At 45.3% G+C, this 23805-nt stretch overlaps 1 protein-coding gene across 1 annotated transcript in view; it reads left to right on the top strand.

The window, feature by feature from the left end:
* Positions 1–2686: 2686 nt before the first annotated feature.
* Positions 2687–23805, top strand: part of LOC144769425 (START domain-containing protein 10-like) — a 323191-nt gene continuing 302072 nt past the window's right edge. The window contains exon 1 of the mRNA XM_078653520.1: positions 2687–3437. Within this exon, the coding sequence (XP_078509646.1) occupies positions 3291–3437 (147 nt within the window). The 5' untranslated portion in view covers positions 2687–3290. The remainder of the gene's footprint in view (positions 3438–23805) is intronic.

Below are 23805 nucleotides of genomic sequence, written 5' to 3'. Positions count from 1 at the left end.
CGCACCTGGACTCCGATCAGCACCGAAGACACCATCCACACAATGAACTCCATCCATTCCGGATCTCCGACTGACCCCTGCCCTCACCACGTCTTCAACAAGGCCGACGCTGTCATCGCACCCCATCTGCGGGACATCATCAACACCTCCTTCGACACCGCCACCTTCCCTGAGAGCTGGAAGCACGCCGAACTCAGCGCTCTTCTCAAGAAACCCACAGCAGACCCCACCGACCTCAAGAACTACCGTCCCATCTCGCTCCTCCCGTTCCCGGCCAAAGTCATCGAGAAGACCGTCAACAAACAGCTGGCCGCCTTCCTCGAGACGAATGGATCCCTCGACCCCTCACAGTCTGGCTTCCGAGCGAACCACAGCACCGAGACCGCCCTCATCGCTGCCACCGATGACATACGAACTCTGATGGACAACGGAGAAACAGCGGCCCTCATCCTCCTGGACCTCTCCGCGGCTTTCGACACTGTCTGCCACCGCACCCTAGCACAGCGCCTTGGCAACATCGGAATCCAGGACAAGGCACTGAAATGGATCACCTCCTTCCTCGACGGAAGAACACAGAGAGTCCGCCTACCACCGTACAAGTCAGAGGCCACCAAAGTCATCTGCGGCGTCCCTCAAGGATCCTCACTGAGCCCCACCCTCTTCAACGTCTACATGAGCCCCCTCGCGGCCATCGCACGCCAACACAACCTCAACATCATCTCCTATGCCGACGACACCCAGCTGATCCTCTCCCTGACCAACGACCCCGCCACCGCCAGAGCCAACCTGCACGAAGGGATGAGAGAGGTAGCCGAATGGATGACGACCAGCCGCCTGAAACTGAACTCGGACAAGACGGAGGTCCTCATCCTGGGCTCCTCGCCCTCCGCCTGGGACGACTCCTGGTGGCCCCCCGCCCTGGGCACCGCACCCAAACCGACGGACCACGCACGTAACCTGGGCTTCGTCCTGGACTCCTCCCTCTCCATGACCAGACAAGTAAACGCCGTCTCCTCGTCTTGCTTCAACATCCTGCGTATGCTACGTAAGATCTTCCGGTGGATCCCCACCGAGACGAGGAAGACGGTCACCCAGGCCCTCGTCACCAGCCGACTGGACTACGGCAACGCCCTTTACGCCGGAACCACCGCCAAGCTCCAGAAGAGACTCCAGCGGATCCAGAACGCCTCAGCCAGACTCATCCTCGACATCCCCCGACGCAGCCACATCTCCGGACACCTGAGAGATCTGCATTGGCTCCCGGTCAACAAGAGAATCACCTTCCGTCTCCTCACCCACGCGCACAAAGCCCTACACGACCAAGGCCCGAGCTACCTCAACAACCGGATCAACTTCTACACTCCCAAGCGCCTCCTCAGATCAACCAGCCACGCCCTCGCCTCCGTCCCCCGCATCCGAAGAGCGACAACAGGAGGAAGGTCCTTCTCCTACCTGGCCGCCAAGACCTGGAACTCACTCCCGACCGACCTGCGCCTGACCCAAGACCACCTCTCCTTCAGGAAGAAGCTCAAGACCTGGCTGTTCGAGCAGTAACGGCACCCCCCCCCCCCCCCAACCCAGCGCCTTGAGACCCTACGGGTGAGTAGTGCGCTCTATAAATGACCTGATTGATTGATTGATTGATTGAACTGGAGAGCCTGCAAGAAGATCTCCAAAGTGGACATGATCCCTGCTCCAGATGCACTGCTATTGGAACTAGGTAAGAAGACTCCAACACTGCGAGACCAGGCCGGTCTGAACTACATCGCTGAGGTGGACTAAAGCCTCCTGCCTGTGCGGTCCAGAGCTCCAGAACCGCCTGGCAGATGGCCTAAAGAGACTCATTGGTGCTATGTTTCGTTATGTTATTTTCCCACAGGTTGTACTTTTGTTTGTTATTTTTCCATTAAGATTTGGGAGGGATGTAGTGTCCTGCTGGACACGTTCTAGTGTTCCGCCTGGTGTCAACCAACACTGTACACCCACCCATCACAGGCGTCTCCTGTCAGGTGACCCTGCTAATAAAAGGGGCCAGGCACACGAGCCCTGGGCCAGTTCCAATATCGTAGTATTGTGTCTATGTGGTCCTTTTCCCAGCATGTGGGCCTAGGGCCCAAGACAACACACCAACCCATGGTAAGCAACGGGTAGGCTCTTGGTAAGCCACCAATATCTCTCACACAGTCAACACGTGAGCTGTGTAGCAGAGGAGAGACCTTAAAAAGGAAGCTTACTAGAAGCCAGTCAGTGAAAGGGGTAAACCAAGTGTCAATGATTGTTATTATTAGGAACTGTACGACTGGGAGTAATCAGTCATCTACTGAGCTCTTTATTCTGCAGCAGTTCTGAGCTTCCCTCGCTCCGCGGTCTTCCTGCAGTAGTACTAAAAGGCCTACGTATTCGTAAATGTTGAAGTAGTTTAAAAAAAATGTATCGTGTAGTGATAATAGGAGCGTTGCGTGCACCTTGCAGTAGCAGCGCGAGCCCTATGCATCCTGCAGTACAGGAGTAGCGGCGCGCGCCCCGCAGCATCATAGCGCGCTCTTCAATCCTCATGGAGCTGTGAGCTTTGCCTGCTGCAGCACAGAGCTCCAGACTCCCCCAGTGGCGGCAGGAGGACGTTACACAGACATGTCTGGTGCGTTTGTACAGCTATTAGCGGAACCAGTAACTCTGCAGCAAAGTCAAACAGAGGGAGAGGGTGCTAGGGAGACGGAAGGCGAGTCGGGCCCGAGTGGAAGAACAGGAGCCGGGGCGGGAAACCTAAGACACCTGTGTGATGTTACTTCGTGAATAATACAGCAGCAGGCAGCCTGGCAACCCGGAGAATGACACCAGAGGCACCCGAGCGCAGCAGAACACCGGGGCGGGGGGAGACGGACTGGACCACCGTGGGGAGCGAGTGTTTCAGAGTCACCAAGCCGCAGTCCGAGCAGGAGGAAGAGTAGGAGCAGCAACAATCCAGCATCTCCTCCCCGGGGAGGAGAAAGACAAAGAGCAGCGCAGAGAACTTGGAGAACCACAGGGTTTGGGCTGACAGAAATAAAGGAGATGAGAGTGATGCTGTTTGGAAGCTTGGATATTAACATTGTGTCAGGTTTGATGCGGTTGGAGAAGTGATTAAAACCCCAGTTTCCTGGTTCCAGCCAGCAACTTTACGACTTGACCATATCTGCCGTTAAGTCCACCTCAAGGTTGCGACGGTTTTTCACAGCAGCAGTTGACGAGGATCACTGGATTGCGCTTGGAGCAGCCGTCTTGCCCTGTCCCAAACTAAGGTGGATAGAGTCATGGTGCGTATCCCGGACGATGCGGACTTCAACTCGTTCCGGGAGCAGTGCGAGAGCGCGGAGGGCTGGCTGAGCCAGTACAACAAGGGCGGCGTGACGGTGTGGAACCAGGGGCAGGATGCCGGGCGGGCCGTGCAGAAACTCAAGGTAAGTCCCGTGGCCGCGGGGAAGGGTGGAAACCGTGGCATGACCCACCCTACCCGGCTCCAAGTCATTGACAATAGACAGAGGCGGATGGGCTTACTTTGCAACTTGTGACCCGCCAGTTTGGGTAGGGTGGCACACACCGGGACTATTGATATTGGTAAATTGTTGAACAAATATAAATCACGAATCTATAGCTCATCACTTGTTCCTTTGACCCGCCGGTCTGGTCCTGTGTGCACAACCATAAAGTGTCACATGCTTACAGATTGTTTGAGGGACGGTGGCACTAGCCACGTGCTATGCAGCACTATATAAAAATATTTCCCAAAATGCATAGCAATGGATGTTTCAGAGCCAGGAGGGGATGCCAGTTTGACTCATTAGCAAGCTGCACGTAGCACCTGCAGTCTCTGGAGATGGGAGCGCTATAATTGAAGACAGTCCTTCCGCTCTTTGCTGATGCAGCAGATTGGCTCTGAAGTGTGAATACAGAAGTGGTCGACTAGGGAAGTGTTAATGGTGTAATATTTAAAGGAAGAGTGCCCTGCAGTTCTGGTGAGCTACGCTACCTTTTCTTTGTGTGGTATCACGTGCATCCGTTTAGCCCTGCACAGTCACGGAAGCCCCTAATGTAAGACCCCCCCCCCCACAAGAAAAGACTCTCCCATGCGACCTCTGTTCCGGATTACCAAACAGGCAAAGTAGGCACCGGCCTATGGCCCCCACTCCTTTTAGGGGCCGCCCGACAATATATTAAAAATAATATTGATTTGATCTTGAAAGATAACTACAATCAAGCTTTCTTAAATATTATTTCCAAAAGATAGAAAAAATAAATCCACTTAAAGAAACAAAAACTTTACATTAAAGACTCTATAGAGAAAATACTTTATTAATATAATGTACCCATTGACAACTTAAAGTGCATAAATAAACCAGAGACTTCAGATTCACATAAGTTTGTCTCTTAAAAGCGCGTCTTCTGGCAGCTGTCAGTTTGTAAAAAAAAATCTCCTTACATAAGGTGTTTGCAGTCTGGTGTCGACCATGTGCCTAGCTTGGCTGCCATCGTTTTTTCCTGATGTTTTAATGTGGCGGTTCTTTGGGCCTTGACGGTCACCCTTGTTCTTCCAGTCCCCACCTCACACGGTCTGCGATCACAGGGATGAATGCTGACGAGTCCTGATTAGGCCTCGATAACCCGCTGAACTCCCTACCGCACATGATACTAACCCTATCGATGCTGCCGGCGGCCGTTGGACGTCGCTCGAGCTACCTCCCTGGTGCTGCGCACGTCAACAGCCGACGCGGCCGCACCCGTTTCTTCGAACGTTCAGCACTGGCGCTGAACGTTCGAAGCAACAAACGGGTTAAAGCCACATAATACAAGTATATAATAGTCCTTGACTACTCTCTGGAGTTCTGGTCCCAGGTAAGTGCCACTAGCACCCTGGGACAGTAACATAAAATACAACAGTTACGCGCTTGTCATGGCCAGGTCCGTGTCTCCTCTTCATACTCGATGATCACAGAACCCTATGGTACTTCCTAGCACTCGGAATTGCTTCATTTTCAAATACAGCTTCAATCTTGGTGCAGCAGAAGGATCTGCTAATAACAATCATAAAATGCTGTACAATGTTACTTGATTTGTATTTTCTGCCCTACAGAATGCACATTTTTGTGTTGTCTTTCAAGTATTAAAATGAACAAAAAAGGGAAAGCAGCAATTCACAGGAATGACAGTTAATAACCCACAATAATCATGTGCACATGGCTTATACAATTAGCACCGGCCCTGTAATCTCTGGTGGGAGAATGAATCCAAAACTTGCAAATAGTAGATTCTATGCTTAATGTTGAGACTAGACAAAAAAGTGTTGGATGGAATGCTTGAATAAATCTCAACCACTGATAATTACTGCATCCAAGCCCATCATTATTTTGCCTACGATGCCACTGCAGATTGGGCCCAGCCGAATACAAATCAGTCTTAAACCTGCTCTAATAGGAACATTCCAGCCCAAACTGCCAAGCCAGCATCTCCCTGAACCAGAATGCAAGCAACCAAGACCGGTTTCGCCCAGACTGGGGCTTGTCAGATGGGTTCAACTTGGTTCCAGTGTCACACTGAACACGGGCTCCATGTCTGAGCATACCCAACATACTTAGGCGTCACTCTGAAGCATAAAAATAACCTCTTGTCTAGAGTGGCATGCTGATGGAAAAGCGATAGACTGGAATACAGCCAGTGGCTGAGATTAATTCAAACATTCTATCCATCAGCTTGTTGTGGATGCCCTAAGTGCAACAAGTATGCCTTAACTGAGAAACTCCAATGGGTATGGGTCAAAGCATAGGGCGCTCTCCTGTTCTTTTTCTTCAAACCAATGTATGTAAAACAATCATTGGCAAAGGCAATAGGTCTCGCCTATGCAAGAGCTATTGACTTTGGCAAAATGTTTTAGCCATGTTGTACACTAGTTTCGGAACCTGTTCTGCAAGGCTAAAAGTTAGTGGTGTAAAGGAGAATTGTGTGGAATAATGGGAAGTTATGGAGTGGCGTAGAGAGTCATGGAGTGGCTTAGAGTGATGTGGAGTAGAGTTGAGTAGCATGGAGTGACGTGGATATTCATGGAGTGGCATAGAGTGGAGTAGCATAGTGTTGTGGAGGAAGTAGAGCGTTGTAGAGTGGAGGCATGTAGAGTGAAGTGGAGTAGAGTAGCATAGAGAGTTGAGAAGTGGTGTAGAGCAGACTGGAGTGGCTTAGAGTGTGTTGTGTTGAGTGTTGTAGAGCAGAGTAGACTGTCATAGAGTGGTGTTGTGTAGAGTGTTGTAGAGCAAAGTAGATTGTTATAGAGTGGTGTTGCATAGAGTGGAGTAGTGTGTTAGAGCTGAATGGCATATAGTGGCGGAGAGTGTTGTCAAGTGGCATAGAGTATCAGAGTAGAGTGGCATAGAGTGAAGCTCTGGAGTGGCGTAGAGTGGAGTAGTGTGTCATAGAATAGAGTGGAGTAAAGTGGCATGGAGTGGCATAGAGGGAGTTTTGTAGAGTGTCATAGAGTAGAGTAGTGGAATAGGGTGTTGTGGATCACAATGGAGTAGAGTTTAATGGAGCAGAGTGTCACAGACCGTAGTGTTGTGGAATAGAGTGGCCTAGAGAGAAGTGGGGTAAAGTACAGTGGTGCAGAATAGATTGCTATGGAGTGCAGTGGCTTAGAGTGCATTGGTTTTGAGAAAAGTGGTGTAGTGTGCATTGTCATAGAGTGAAGTGGCATAAAGTAGAGCGGTGCAGTGGCGCAGAGTAGGGTGTCGTAGAATGCAGTAGAGTGGCTTACAATGCAGTGGCATAGAGTACAGTGATGCAGAGTCGAGTGGAGTAGTGTGCAGTGGCATAGAGTGTTGACGAGTAGCTTATAGTGGTGTATAGGGCACTGGCGTAGAGTGCAGTGGCATAAAGTAGATTGTTTGAGTAGAGTGAAGTGGCTTATAGTGCAGTAGTATATATTAGAGTGCCGTAGAGTACAGTATCGTAGAGTGCAGTGGTGAAGAGTAGATTATAGTGGGTCAGCATAGAGTGCAGTGGTGTAGAATGGAGTGGTATAGAGTGTAGTGTCGTAGAGTGCATTGGCATAAAGTGGCATAGAGCAGCATAGAGTTCAGTGACAAAGGATGCAGTGTTTCAGAGTAGAAGGTGATAGAAGGCAGAGGTGTATATTAGAGTGACTTAAAATGCATTAGCGTAGACTGGTGCAGGGTAGAGTACAACAGAGTGACGTAGAGAGCAGTGGTGTAGGGTACAATGGTGTAGAGTGTAGTGGCGTAGAGTGTTGTGGAGTATTGTGGCATAGAGTGCAGTGGTGCAGAGTAGGTTGGTGTAGAGTGCAAATGGGGTAGTTTGCATTGTTTTTAAGTAAAGTGGTATAGAGTGCATTAGCATAGAGTGCGTGCAGTAGAGTTCAGCGGCGTAGTGTGGTACACACTGGAATAGAGCGAGGCAGAGTGGAGTGGTGCAGCGTCGATTGCAATGGGGTGGAGTGGAGCAGAGTAGATTGTTTCAGAGGAGAGTGAAGTGGCGTAGGTGAAATGATGCATGGTAGAGGGCAGTGCCGTAGAATGCAGTGGCGTAGAGTGCAGTGATGCAGAGTAAATTAGACTGGTGTAGATTGGATGACATAGAGTGTACTGAAATAGAGTGGAGTGGTGCAGAGTAGAGTACATGGGCGTAGAGTGCTGTGGCATATAATGCAGGGTTGTGGAGTTGCATAGAGTGGAACTGTGCAGAGTACAGTGCAATTATGCACTGTGGAGTGGCGTACAGTGGAGTTTCATAATGTGAGTGTAGAGTGGAATGGGAAACAGTGGAGTAAGCATGGTATGATAGCGCACTGCTATTAGAGACACCACTTAATCTTCAATGTAAATTACTGTTACATTTGCATAGACATACAGTTTTACTGATAAAAGTATGCAGCGCACAATCTATAATGTGTGGAAATGTCATCAACTGGTTTATTGATTTGTTTTGATCCACATTTGTAATAATAATCCACATTTGTAAAGCGCGAACAATCACCCGGAAGGGTCTCTAGGCGCTGGGGGCCGTCGGGTAGATTAAGCAAGCTATTGCCCAGAGTCACATGGTGCTGGACTAATCTACCGCTGGCACCAGGTGATCGAACCGTGATCCCCAGATTCCTGAGTCAGTCGCCCTGGACGCGGCACCACACCTCTTCCCTTGATTTTGATGGCCTTAAAATATTTGTTACCAACACACTTCAGAATTACCTACAGTACACAGCATGTTTGTCACAATAATCCTCTCACGGTGAAGTGAGAGAAAGAAAAGTAAACACCAAGCTCCCACGGAAAGCCTGACATTTGACCCCTGTCTTGGAATGCATAGCAAACGTGACAAGGTTAGTACAAGATATAAAGGCCTGTTTACAGAAAGGGAGCACTCAGAAGGATACAGTAAGTAAGGTTTGGGCAAGGGAAGTACTTAAGCTGGACAAATTAAAGCAAATCAAGCCAGCAAATAGAAAGCAAGAAAATGTGAGGTTTAAACCAAAGAGCAAATGGTAAGTAATGGACGGAATGCATTCCCAGGGAAGCTTTCCGAAGGTCCCCAAGATGTCATTAGCAAACCAGGCAGATGCATTGTCTGGTAGGCTTCTACCTAAAAATCAAGTTCAAGATTATCTCGCCTATAGAGCAGCCGCGGTCGGTAGTAGGAGTTCCTGCAGGGCGGTGACGTGGGGAGGGGGAGGGGGAGGGGCAGGGTGGGGGGTAATAATGTATGGATTACAGAGTTTAACAGGTAAGTAAACATATAAATAAATAAAATGAATTTCGTTGCCCGCACTGCATCGCATTTGGTGATGCAGTGCACGCAGCGAAATTCGTTTTATTTATTTATTTATATGTTTACTTACCTGTTAAACTCTGTAATCCATAAATTACTACCCCCCACCCTGCCCCTCCCCCTCCCCACGTCACCGCCCTGCAGGAACTCCTACTACCGACCACGGCTGCTATAGAGAGGGACTCCATGTGGTTTCCAGATGTGCAGGTACTCTGGATCAGATGCCAGGCAAGACACTGCCCTAGCCCTACTTCCTTTTGCAAAATTGGGTTTACTCAGTGCCTCTCAGTCCATCTGAGACGAGGCCTTGATCCTGATTGCGCTAGTGTTGTTAAGTTAATGCCTGCCCACCTGTTTGTTTCTGTATCCCAGATTGACCCCTGATTGGATGGAGCGTTCAATTAATATGTCCTGACAGACTTGTGTGATGATGTAACTTAAGAATAATGCCAATGTATATTCAGTCATTTTCTAAGCCAACCAGCAGCGCAGTGTCATCAGAAACCAGGCTCCCTCTGCAGAGCTCGGAATCCTATGCCACCGCCATATTGATTTTTCATTATCGTTTTAAGTTGAGCTCCCAAGCAGCGCTGTGAACTGCAGAAACCCCAGCTCCCGAGGGGCGTGGGGGATGGTCGAGGAAGTCTGACATGGGAAGGGCAGGGGAGGGTGGGGCGGCGTTGGGATAACCTTTCTGTGTAACCGCATAATACCTTGCTATTGTTGTGTGATCCGGCAGTACAGCAGCTAATGAATAACTTAGTGCACAACACTTCTCTTCAACCGCACCACTCAGCATTTCCAGAGAAATTAATATGACCCACTGACCCTCCTCTGACCCTCCTCAATTCACAGAATCCCATTGGACTCCCATGCAGGGGAACAGATGGACCTGGAGACGGAGTATGAGTCGGAAGTTGAGTGGATACATTATAATGCTCTTTTGCTTCGCAACCTCGCTTCATAAAATTCTTAGTGTTACATCTCATGTTCTCTGCGCACCACGACCCCACCTACAGTTTACAACAAACATTTGCAATGCAATAGGTCTCGCATTATAGAAATTTGGACATATTGCTATTGTAAATGACAATGCATTTTATTATTGCAGGTTTTTTAAACATATAACTATATGCCATTGATATTTACAATGCCAATAGCTAAAATCTCGCAATTGCGAGACCTATTGCATTGCAAATGCGCGTATAAGACCACCTCGAAATACAGGATTTGACCTGAACACAGCCTTCACTTGTGTTTCATTTCATAACCTATAACACAGTCCATGAATAATAAAAACCCAGGCCACCCAGAGAGGGCATCGATAACTGACTTGCTTTTTAGTTCACTATTGGCATTAGTGTTGGGGGAGCAGAAATATTTTAAAATGTATGCTTGAAACCATTCACGTAAAAAAACATGCTTTTCCATGTACTGATCTTACCTGATATACTGAGGTTGAAGAGATTTTATCATATTTTTACAGGTTTATTTCAAAACGTCATTAAAATTGAAGGTTTCATTTCCCTTCTTTAGCTTCAGTTAACCTGTAAATAAACACTTGCTTGTTTATTTAACATCTTTCTGAAAGTTACTGCTCAGACAAGTAAACAGCAGCCCAAAGCTGCTGTTGACCAGGGGCCACATTTAAATGTCAAGAGGGCCCCAAGTAGCTCCTGGGACCTATTCTGTGTATCTCATCTTCTCTATGCCAACCTCCACATTCGGTCTTGTCATAGTCTTCGTGAGAAACCTATGAGCAGTGCGAGGGGAATTGTGCTGCAGTGGAGCCTCAAATTATGCATTAGGATTTACTCAATTATGCGGCAAGAAAAGCAAACTATGTGGCATAAAGCAGCTCACTTTTTCGATAGTATTTCTTCATTATTTTATAATTATTACACATGGTAATACCCTCTGGGTAAATATTTCATCTCATTAGTACCGACTTAACAACAGGAGCGGCCCATGAAGGTAAGAGTGGTGCCGCGGTGGGACCGGGTTGGGGAAGGATTCGACAGAGGACCAAGAGGGAAAATTAACTAACTACAGTTCCCTCGTCGTCGTCTGTTGAAACTGCCCCCACCCGGCCAACCCGCTCTTACCTGCACGGGCCGCTGCTGCTTAACAACCACATACCGAAATAAGCAACTGAAAGATGACAGTTAACCTTTACAAAAGGCCTTACTCTACGCTCAAACACATGCTGATACATTTTTAGTAACATTTGATCCCTTGGTGATAGAAACAAATTGTGTTCGTAAAAATTTGCAGATTATGCAGAAAATTACGGATTATGTGGTAAATGAGGCAAATCCATAATTATGCACAAAAAGCTGTGACCGCAGAATCGCATAATTTCAGTGGCCTTGCCTAGGAGTCTACCTGAACAGTGCAGCAATCCTACCCACTGGTGACATTCAATGACCGAATCTTTTCCATATTTTTCCATTTTCGAACTGCAACCAACACTCTTTCAACCAAGCAACTAATGGGTTTGAAGGCAAATCCTTAAGAGACTCTGCTGACGCTTCACCCTCCCGGGATGGAAAGTACTATATAAATGATGCAGGATATGTTTGGAAATCACTATAAAAATAACCCTACAATACAAAACATTTCAGGGGACCCCCCCCACACAGGTAAACCCAGAGCCCAATGCGGGCTACTCAATAGAAAAGTGTTCTAGGGCAACACCGTAGGCTTCTGCATCATTGTAGCGCCATTACAGACCACAGGAGGTAGAATTTAAGATACTAGAGTAAATAATCCTGTCCCAGTGCACAGGGCAACCTCACAGGCTCCCCGAGGAGCCAGAGAACAGTGCCCCATCCTGTGCTTCACCCACAAATGCCAGGCCACATGGGACACCGCCAGAGCCTCAAAGTCCGCTAGCGGAAAACAGGAAGACCCAATCTTTGCCAGCCCAAGTCAAAACAGACGTGACCTGGTTAATGACCATCTCCATTCTATCCCCAAGACAGAAAATTGACCCGGCAACCAAAATAAAAGTGGCCCCCATTAGTGAATTAAATAGCTAAAAGAGTGGCCCATATTTGCAAATTGGGGCAGTTTTGAACTTCTAAAGAACCGCTGTATAAGTGTTTAGCTAGTACAGAAGACAACAGGGATTTGAGCTTGCTGCAGGCAATATTCGTTTTAATGTCCAGGACATTAACAGTAAAAATCAACCCAGTCGACCAAAACAAATGCTCACAAGTACATAAAAAACCTACCACCTTTTAGACTAGCCCATCGGGCAGGCACTGCCCGATTTCCCTATAGGCAGAGCCACTGGAATTATGCAGCTGGAAAGCACCAAATTATGCGGCAGGTTTTACTAAATTATGTTTATGTGGCAAGGAAAGTCAAATTATGCTACTTAATGCAGCACAATTTTTGATAGTATTACTTCATTATTTTGCCATTTTCACATATAGTAATATTGTCTGGCACGGATTTCACCTCAGTATCAGTTTAACAACCAAATACAGAAATAGGCAAATTAAAGTTGACCAGTTAAAGTTAGTGAATGGCCTTCCCCTGCGTGCAAACACACGTGGCCACGGTTTTGGTAACTTTTGATATGTTTGAGCTTGAAACATTTTTTTTGTTAAAATCTTCAGATGGTGGAAAAGATGAGGGATTAAGCAGCACTTCCATAATTATGCGGGGGGAAAAGCTATAGCTGTGGAATCGCATAATCCATAGGCCAGTCTTACCTTGATCCGAAAACGTGCCTGCACCTGGGAAAGGAGTGTCAGACACTTCTCCCCTCAAGCCCCCAAACACAGCTCTCCCTACCCCCTCGAACGAGCAGGCATCCCACACAGTACAGCTATCTGCTTACGATAGAGCCAACACACCTTCATATTTAGGAGAGCCCGCAAAATTAGCTGCTTTCCCAACTAAGGCCAATCACACACCATCGGAGAACAACGGCACAGCCAAAGACACAACTCAGGCCACATTACTGAGGTAAATACATGTAACAATTGCATCACTTTTCTCCCCAAAAGGGAACAGAGCAGATGCCCTCGCCATCAAGCTTAGATAGTTAAGAACGGTGAAAACGAATATGTAACATTACTTTGCTACTGCTAGAAAAAGGGACCGAACACATTCATTTAACGGCACCTTCCTGGTGTAATAAAATAGTTACTTTGAGACACAACCTGCAAATTACATGAGTTAAAGATATAACAAAATCACTGACAGGCATGTGAATGGTGCACACTGTAAATAACACAAATGAAGATATTTTGGCAGGATGTAGTGTCTCAGAGGTAGATCGGTAAGGTGTGTCAGGAGGGCGGGTAAGGAGACAGGCGCGCGGCACCCCGGGTCCACTAATGTGTCACTCCTTCTGAGGTTAGTGGGGGCATGGGTTCCCGAGGAGTAAACTAAAAAAAGTTCTTTGTATGCCCGAATTTGAGCATGTGAAATGCTGTCTCCCAGTAACACGCAGGGAGTGCTCCTTCCCGGGGCGTGAAACTACTTCAGTGCCAGGAGATATAGCGCACACTGCTAATTAAACAGCCTCAGTGTGCGGCTTCTAAGAAAACCTCGTGCCAGGGTGCTACCGATGTGCCAAGGGTGTCACCTGAACCACTTGCTACGGAACAGCCACTCAACGAGGAACAACAACTCAACAAGGAACAACCACCTGACATGAAAACTTCTCAACAAGGAATTACCTCCTTATTGTAAAGCAGAGCGCGGTGGACATGAAGTGGGTGCCACACTCATTAAAGTTTAAAAAAAAACAAAGAGCCCCGTGTCCTTGAAGCGGGCACCGCTCTCCGTATTAAAGTTTTAAAAAATTAAAATAAACCGAGCGCAGTGTCCCTGAAGGGGGCACCGCGCTCAGTATTAAAGTAAAAAAAAAAAAAAAACAACTGCTGTGTTCCTGAAGCGGGCACTGCGCTCAACATCAAAGTTTAATAAAAAATAACATTTTAACTGAGCGTGGTGTCTCTACAGCGGGTGCCGTGCTCAGCATGCACATAAAAAAGGCATCCATCCCCCCCATTAGTGTTCATGAACAAAATAGTGCTCACCTACTAAATAAATCCGACCATGCAACGAGCCAAGTAAAAGGTCCAGTTGTTATGGGCGGTAACGAATGCAGACAAGGCAGTAACAAGCATATTTACCAATCAGAAGCCAGCATTTAAGAAGGACAATGACACAAGCTAATGACTTACATGGGTGGAGAGTGGACATGGCTTCCAATGCATACTCTATTAGAGCATGCCTCGCAGAGCGAACAGTGCATGCGTGCTGCCGCTAGGCTCGACCTAAAAATGGCCACCCTGAGATCACTTTTTTAATTTAAATATAGCCGTACTGCAGAATAAAGTCCCTTTCACATGTATATCTTTCACTGGGATGTACTTCGGTATTCAAGACCTGGCACTTTAAAAAGAGAAGTAACATATTTAAGTTTAAGATTGTTTTAAATTCTGTGTATCCTGTTGCAATAAGTGCAGCTTTCAGACCTGTGTCTACGGTGTGACTATAGATTTGTGAAAATAATGAAATATTGAAAATCATGACAAAGAACAAATATTATTTTTTACATCTGTGTGCAACATTATCATGTTTTGAAATGTCTAATTATAGTGATTAAGATGTAGACGTGACCAGTTACATTTAGCAAAGTGTCTGATCTCCCTGAGCTATACAAATTGTTTTTATTAACATCTACAAATTATGCAATAGATACTGGATTACATGTGACTGTGTTTAATTCATATTTGCACAAAAAATTCCAAAGGAGCACAATCACGTTTGTGAAAGTGGCCATTTCTTAACAGACATGTTACTTCACCCAGCCGTGTGATGCCTAAAAATCTACAAAACCACAGACACTGGCCTGAAGTGAGGTGTGAGAGTAAACACGGTCATCCATCCCTGAGGTGTGTTGAATGGCTGTTCAACTCCTTAAGCTCCTTCTTGAAGTTTTTGATCTACACAAGAAAGCCATCGCTTGGCTTCATGGTATCCAAGATCTGTCTCAAGGCTGAAATCGTGCAGGTCAACGAGTGGCCTGGAGATGTTGTAGGGATAAGCTGTCTCAGAAAGCCAGTTCTAGGACCAATGTCGTACCATGAATAACCTCAGAAAACCCAATTGTGTCTGAGGGTCAAAGTATCTACATACACAATTTAAAAAAGATCAGGATTTTGCTGTATTCAATACAAGAAAGTTGTCATCTTCCCAGAAAGGTATGCATGGGGGAAGCTAGGCAGACCTGCCTCATGATTCAGGTGAAAGTCTGAAACAATCTTAGGGATAAAACCATGCTGCCCATAGAAGCCTGCTGTCTACTGGAATAAAATGTGTAAGACTGATGAAGACATAGGGGCGTATTTACAATGAAGTAGCGGAATGAGGTGTTAGCCGTCATAACTTAACGCCTCACTCCGCCACTTCAGAAACGCAAGGCTGCACCATATTTACAACAAATCCCGCACTGGCCCAATACTTAGCAGTGTAGCGCCAACGCAGGCACCCTTGCACCAGAGTGCAAGGGTGTCTGCGTTCAGGGGAGGACTGTTTATGTGTAGGAAGGTGTCCTTTCCTGCACATAAACAATCCTGAAATGCCCTTTTGTCACTTCCATATGTGCTGCATAATGCAGCACACATGAAAGTGACAACATTTTATTTTTTTAAAGGATGGTTTATGTGCAGGAAGGGTCATCTTCCTACACAACCAATTCAAGGTGTTTTGTTTTTTCCATATGTGCTGCACAAGGCAGCACATATGGAAAAAGCAAAAACTAGGCGAAATAAAGCATTTCTCCTCGTTTTGCCTGTTTAAGACTAGGTGCTGCCACCTATTTATTCTGCACTTGTAAATATAGGGCAGCGTCAAAAACAATGGGTGTTGCAGTGGAACTCCCATCCAAACACCCATTGCATACCCCTTTCATGCTAAATACAGCCTGAAAGAGTGCCTTATTTACAAGGCAGTGTTAAGCCACATTAAGTGGCTTAACGCTGCCTTGTAAATAAGGCGAGTCTCCTATCGCCACCTGGGCCTGGCTGGGGTGGCGATGGGGCTTGCAAATTTGCCCCATAGTCAATTCTTCTGCAGAGTTATCAGCAAACAGAAAGCTAGGAATACACCTTTATATCCGCACAGACCAATAGTCAGTTCAAGGAACCCGGCTTAACAAACTTTAAACATCTGCAGTGTGTCTACTGTGGCAGTAGTGATACTGTGGCTGTTGTACAAGACCCTCAAAAGACAACAGGAGGAGCTAGTTTTCTGCAATGTGCTTCTGCTACGCTACAGTATATATACACAGGGAGTGCAATTGAAAGCCCAGTTTGGCCAAGTGTAACCGAGTAAAGAGACTTCTTCAAAGCTGCTCATGAGAGGGTTCAGGTCTATGTCCACATTGGCTTCTAACTCATTTCAATTTTCTGATGGGTGAGATATTCTTGTGGGTTGAAAACACTTTTCGCCAACATCTCAGTTCAAGCTGTAAGTCCCTGGTTTTGGTCCTAGCTTGGCCACTTAGTCATTCCTCCTTTGCAGGTACTTCATTTCATTCCAACTAATTGTAAATTGGATGAGTGAAGGAAATAAGGTAGGGGTAGCTGGAGAAGCAAAGACGATTGGGAAAGTTGCCTTGGTGTAGATAAGCTGAAATGTTTGCGATAATGCAGTCTACTGAAGTGGAGTAGTGACTGAGGGAGCCCGGTGCTAGAGAAGCGACAGTGATGAAGAAGAGTTATAGCCTAAGAGTTAACGATGTAGATTGTAATGTTTTAAGTAGTGCCAAGGAGGAAAGTGATATTGGTGAAGAGGCTTTTCTGCATCAGAGGAATAATTTAAATAAAGGAATTGAGGTGGGTGAATATAGAGTGAAGTGTTATAAATGATACAATGGAGGGGCAGTAGTGTTAATACACATGCCTCCTCCTACCACAACATATAGTAGGTGTTAATGGTGTAGAGTGAGAGTAAACATTACCAACTCCCTCTCTTTGCGGCTGCCACTTCTTTGTCACCGTGTTCTCTCGTGGTAATCCTGGTCTATGGTTTGGTGCAACATCCAAAATACCAGTGTTTGCTCATTGATTACATGTAACAATTGGGCACACAGTTACTATTGTTCATTTTAGGCTGCATTGTCACCACTGTCCTTTTTTGGGCACAGGGTTACTGTTGTCTATTTTTAGGCGGGTGCGTACTACTGTTCTTTTTTGGGAACATGGTTTACAATGTCCCTTTTTGGAAAAGAAGTGAGGTATCCCATGCTGGTTTTCTGACTATCTTATCTGGCGCCCACCCCGACCCATATAAAAAAATATGATTATCTTTTAATGCATTACATACTGGCCGGCTCTCCTGAAGCTGTCTGTAGGCATGTTATGAAGTTACTTTAAGTCTTTTCATCACCACTTATTTTTTATAACTTATGTATGATATAATCAAGACCATTACAACATACAGAAGACAGAAGCACGTAGACCTTTATAACCCACAGCTCCAAGGCTCTTCTCCAACATGTGTACAAGGTTTCCTGTGTCCAGCTCTGCAGGTTATCTCCATATTGAAATCACCAGAACCTGATTTAAAAAATGCAAACTCTCTAAATATGTTCCTTTCAATCAATCAATCAATCAGGGTTTTATAAAGCACGCTACTCACCCATGAGGGTCTCACAGTGCTCGGGGAGTAAGAGGGTGTAGCTCAGGATCCACCAAAGAGCCAGATCTTGAGGTCCTTCCTTAACCTGTGCAGGGTCGGGAAGCGTCAGATGTTCACAGGGAGCCCGTTCCAGGTCTTGGCTGTGAATCACACCCTTGTAGCAATTAGAAGCAAAAGGGATTACAATTTCAAATGTAACCAATAAATTGTGGAGAAACATACAGTGTGTCCTGGCCCGATGGGTCTGTTGTTCCCCAATTTGTGAAAACATGCGCTACCCACATTAAAAATGCTATTAAAAAATGGCCCTATTAGCAGCAAAGAGTTGGCTCTAATCAGTTAGGCTGAGCGCTTATATCTAAACAACAAGGGGAAATGCCTGAACTGATACAATTAATCATAAATAGTTCATCTAAAGGAAGAAATTATATTTCCACCCTAGGTTTTGCTAATTAATAGCTTTTTATTTATTTATTTTTAAGACAAAAAAATTATTTTTGAAAAGAATTAATGCATGTTATATACAATAGGACACTACACCGTTAAACTAAACAATATAACAACACTAAGGATATTCGTTCAATCTACACAGACATATCACAGTCATTCAAAAATATCATACATTCAATCTTACACATTTTGAAGAGAAGAAAAGAAAGAAACAAACAGACGCTGCTCAATTAATCAAAACCTCAGATGTGATACATTAATGCATATCAAACTGGAAAAAAGGAGGGGGGTACACTTGCAGTTCAAATACAATCAATTATACAATGAAAAAGATTTCTTATAATGTCAATGTGTACACAACTACAAGTGCGGTATTGATCAACACTTGAGTTATTCAGGAATAGAGCAACATTTTGTACAAGGGCCTACGCGTTTCGAATCCCAAATAAATTCAACGGGGGATTCTCCTCAGGGCCAATGGAATATCTGAAAAGAATAAATAAAATAGAAAAAATGATTTTTAGTGAAAAAATTCTAAAACACTAAGAGAGTGTACCACCATCAACTCAAACCGCTTACCCTACTGGTCTGCGAGGCAACTTGGACGGTGGAGTAGAGCAGAAGTATCTGCGGGGGAAAGGAAATATTTGTATGAGGTGGTCAAAGTGATTAGGCCAACCTGTATATGTCAGCTAAAGCAAGAAAACGCTGTACCTGTCTGAAACAGCTGATGAGCAGTTATCAGAAATGTATCAAATTGACAGGCATAGGCGGACGCTCTCAGGGGCTAGATCTCCTCGTTGTCCGTGGCGGGTCAGCAATTCGAACAAAGGTCGCTGGCACAAAAGTATAATTTGAAAGTGGGACCTGCAAAACCAAAGAGCCAGACGGGGCATTACTTGCCTGCTATGTTGGAATGGCGGGGGGACGCCGAAATAGTCATATAGTGTGCGTCTTGTACTTAGCAGGGAAAATTACCTTACTTCCAGCGGGCGCTTGGTTAGGGGCAGGCACATCGATTTCGGCCAAACAAATGGCCATCAAATGAAGGGTCGATCCTGGATCTATTAAAACAAGGATCTGTTTTAGTCGTTGAGCGACCCTCAGAGGCAAAACAAATTGGACGAGGAAACTTTCAGAAGGGCTTTACCTGGTTTCTCAGTTCAAAGCGCACCGCAATGGGAAAGCCGACTTGTCAAGTACGGCGTATAGAATCAACTATTCTCCCGCGCATGCGCAGACTAGCCGTACTCAGTCTTATCAGCGGGGAAATGCTACTCACCCGCGTCTCTCTTAGTGTTTTAGAATTTTTTCACTAAAAATCATTTTTTCTATTTTATTTATTCTTTTCAGATATTCCATTGGCCCTGAGGAGAATCCCCCGTTGAATTTATTTGGGATTCGAAACGCGTAGGCCCTTGTACCAAATGTTGCTCTATTCCTGAATAACTCAAGTGTTGATCAATACCGCACTTGTAGTTGTGTACACATTGACATTATAAGAAATCTTTTTCATTGTATAATTGATTGTATTTGAACTGCAAGTGTACCCCCCTCCTTTTTTCCAGTTTGATATGCATTAATGTATCACATCTGAGGTTTTGATTAATTGAGCAACGTCTGTTTGTTTCTTTCTTTTCTTCTCTTCAAAATGTGTAAGATTGAATGTATGATATTTTTGAATGACTGTGATATGTCTGTGTAGATTGAACGAATATCCTTAGTGTGGTTATATTGTTTAGTTTAACGGTGTAGTGTCCTATTGTATATAACATGCATTAATTCTTTTCAAAAATAATTTTTTTGTCTTAAAAATAAATAAATAAAAAGCTATTAATTAGCAAAACCTAGGGTGGAAATATAATTTCTTCCTTTAGATGAACTATTTATGATTAATTGTATCAGTTCAGGCATTTCCCCTTGTTGTTTAGATTAAAAAATGGCCAACTTTTAAAGATTGGAGACAAATCGAGTGGATTACAGTATGTCAGAAAAGAGTAGTCACTTTTCCAACACTCACCCTCCAGGCAGTTGAAATCAACCTGAGGGCCAAATATTGTTGCAGTGTTTTCTGTGAGATTTAATGTGGGGACTTTACTATTTACTATTTAATGTGGGGACATTACTATTAAACACTTTGATCAAAGGTGTGGGGAATTGGGTTGTTAGATGAGGAAAGTAAAACCCTACTCAAGCAACAACCACAAGCCTTGTCAGGGTTAACCACAAAAAGTTACTAGATTGACTCCTGCTTAACCCTATGGTAGCTTGGCACAAAAGCAGTCAGGCCTAACTTGGAGGTAGTTTGTAAAGTATTTATGCAGCACACAAACAGTAATAAAGTGAAAATGCAACACGAGAAAAATCAAATCCCACACCAATGTAGAAAAATAGAGCACAGGTTAATACATTATTTGACATCAAACAACAAAAATCCAATCAGTAGAACCTGAGATATGCAATTCAAAAGATTTGAGTAGGTATAGAGCCTAAAAACACAGAGCGCAACTTGCAGTCATCTGGCCATGCTAGACCAGGAGAAAGTCTAGGGAGCAGGCTAGGCGTCACAGATGGTTGTCGCGGTAGTGCAAAGATCCAGTTGGGCGCCGTGGATTGTCATTGCTGGAGCTTTATGTGGGCCGTCACCATGGGTTGCCGATGCTGTAGCACGAAGTACAGATATCACATTGCCTGTTGCTGCTAGTGGTTGAGAAGTGTGAAATTGGGTTAACTGGAGCTTCAGGTTGACAGTCGTTGTGAGCGGCAAGATCTTGGCACGAACGGGCCACACCTTCAGGACTGATCCTTTCCTTCCAAGAGGTGCTAAACTGGTGACAAACCAAGGGTCCAGGGGCTGGGAGGCATCTCTTGAGATCAGCAACTGTGGGCCAAAAATCCGTTCCGCTTGTGGAATTTTCAGATTTTCGGCAATTTCGCGATCTGCGAATCTTGCGAAATTGCCAAAAAATCCTCGAATCCGCACGCGGGCGTATTTTTTTTTGGGGCCCAGAGGAAGCATTTACAGTTAAGGCAGGTGCTCGAGTTGAAGCTAACTTTGTAACCATTTTAGAATGGCGCCGGCAAGCTGCCAGAGTTGAAGTTGCTTACTTGCAAGTTGCAACTTCAACTCTGGCAGCTTGCCGGCGCCATTCTAAAATGGTTACAAAGTTAGCTTCAACTCGGGCACCTGCCTTAACTCTGTAAGTGCTTCCTGTGGGCCAAAAATTAAACCTCAACAGCAAGCACTTACAGATATAAATAAAGCAGGTGCCCGAGTTGAAGCTCTAATTCAGAAACGTTTTAATCAGCCCAAAACATTAGTGAGCACGGTTGAGGCTGGGCAAATGTGCTTTAACCCCATATCTGCCATCGAAAATTAGCTGTAATACTCGAGGGAGGTCTTTGAATCCATGAGTTTCTCGAGCTCAATCCCCATGTAGTTCCTGTAACCAGGAGGCTGCTTTCTCCTCACCTGCTGCCCGGCTCGCTCTCTGACCCTTTATACACAAGAGGCATGTTGTTGACACACATAGAAGCCCCGCCCGTTTGGCCCCGCACCACACGCTAGCGGTATCAAACGTCTTCCCGCCCTTTCCGAACTATGATGGACAGCTCACTCGAGGGACCCCGGCGCCTTTTGGCGCGGTGGCAAAGATACAGGCACACATGGTCAGTGGAGAGAAATCTTCTGGCCCTTTACGCAGCTGCAGTGTAGGAAAAGCACTATACATTTACCAAATGAGGTAGCACTTACTGATTAGCCAGTAGAGTACTCCAGTTGAGTAGAGTGCAAATCGCAAAAAAATCCGCGAGTTCGCAGATTTTTTTGCGATTCTGTGCGAATTCGCAGACCGCAGATCCGCAAAATTCGCCCATACTTAGAGATCAGAAGCTCATTCCAGCAGAGCCCTGTAGATCACAGGCTAATACAGTTGCAGGTCCCCGCAGGGAAAGTCAGCAGGCCAGCTGGGCAGTATCTCCCAGTAGCTCTGAACAGGAGGTCAGCCAGTTGACCCTTAGAATTACTTCAGGGAGGCTCAGATGAAATGAGCAGTACCAGTCTTCTTTCTCAGGCAGCAGGGCAGGTCTCAAGCAACAGAGTAGTCCTCTGGCAGCATACCAGTCCTTCTTCTGTAGTATCCACAGGTCCAGGAGTGTACAACAGAGTTGGTCTCATGGTCCAATGTTTATACCTGCTGACAGCTTTGAAGTGGTTGAAACTTCTGTGGCCCCCTTACCCCTGATGGTGCTGAAATTTCCTTCCTCCCTGCCATGCTCCCAGGTCCACTGGGGTCACAAAAGGCTAATGTGAAATTCTTTGTGTGTGGGCTGAGGAGTAAATGGGTCTGTACACAGTTCCGCCCCTCTTGACAGGATGGGCCATCCTGCCAACACCAATTCCCCATTTTGTGTGACAAGGATGAACAAACAGATGCCAGCTGCCAACTACATCTAGTCATGTGACCAAGGAAACAGGCTATTGGGAACAAATGAGTAGGACAAAAAAATGCCAACATTCTAAAAGTGGAATTTTTCAGAACTGTGACTTAAAATCTGACTTTACCATTAAAAATGATTTACCCTACCATAGACCTAGGGGAGACTAATATGTATTAAAACGGAAGATTTGGCCCTGGCAAAAGGTTTAAAACGGCACACAGGCTGCAGTGGCAGGACTGAGAGATATTTTAAAAGGCTACTTCAGTTGGTGGCACAATGAGTGGTGCCGGCCAAATAGCAGCATTTAATTTAAAGCACCTGGATACATTTCATACTACTTTACTAGGAACTTATAGAACATTAATGTGCCAATTCTATGTAAGCTAATTTTACCATACTTAAAGGCGGGTGCACAAGCACTATAGGGCTGGTTAGCAGTAGTATAGTGCACAGAGTCCTAAAGGCCAATAAAAACAGGTTTCAGAAAAGAGGAGGGGGTGAAACTGCACAGAGGACCAAGTCTAACAAAAGGCATAACTGATAATCCGCAACATATACCTGTACCCCATGATTACCAGTGCATCACTGCAACCCATCTCTTTGGGGAATCCAGGAATGACAGCAACTTAAGTCCTCTTGCAGTCCTTCTCCCTGTGCTGTACTCGCCCTATTTAAGAGGGTAGGTTGTACTGCTGCTGCCTTTATTGCTCATTGCATTCCTCCTGCTTATGAGGGCAGTTTCTTGTTTGATCTTCATGCTCCAGACAACAAATAGATCAGTTAGGTTAATTGCTGGTCTCCGCATTATGACCACGCTGTGAAAATGTTGCACTGGCTATAAATTGCTTTGCTCATTTTTGTTATTTTTTTCGAGTCATATTGTTAAAATAACAACAATAATCACTATACAAAGTAATCATATCCAGAATTAAATGGTATCCGTATTGATTGTATTGCGAACTTGGCTTAAAGCAACCCAACATTATGGTATTGATTATTCATATGTTGGATGGTACAACATTGTATAATGGGAACTATTTGCACATAAATTCTAGCCACCACCATGTCGTTCTGAAATGCATTCCTCCAGAGCACTGCCCTCTTAAGAAGTTGATTTCATTGATCCACAATCACTGGTTTAAGATCCAGCTAAGCTTGATCGCTAATTGATCTACCAACTGTCAAGTATCTAAAGATTAATATTTTGTGTTAATATGAAAAATCTCACCACAACAAATAATGGTTAGTGCAGCACTACTTCATCATCCGAAGGGCCAAGATTATTTTCAAAATATATGTAGGCCTTGCTTCCCCCACTGAGTATCATATGCATTTGGGTAAGAAACGCTTTCTACATTCATCCATTTTTAAAGAGGTTATATTCTTATACGAAGGATGTTTCTCCAAGGTGCTAGACATGCAAGCTGTTCACACTTGCTCAAC

Source organism: Lissotriton helveticus, chromosome 7 (genome assembly GCF_964261635.1).
Source record: "Lissotriton helveticus chromosome 7, aLisHel1.1, whole genome shotgun sequence".
NCBI classification, from domain to species: domain Eukaryota; kingdom Metazoa; phylum Chordata; class Amphibia; order Caudata; family Salamandridae; genus Lissotriton; species Lissotriton helveticus.
Note: the sequence above shows the minus strand (reverse complement) of the source record. Positions and strands in the feature narration are given on the sequence as shown.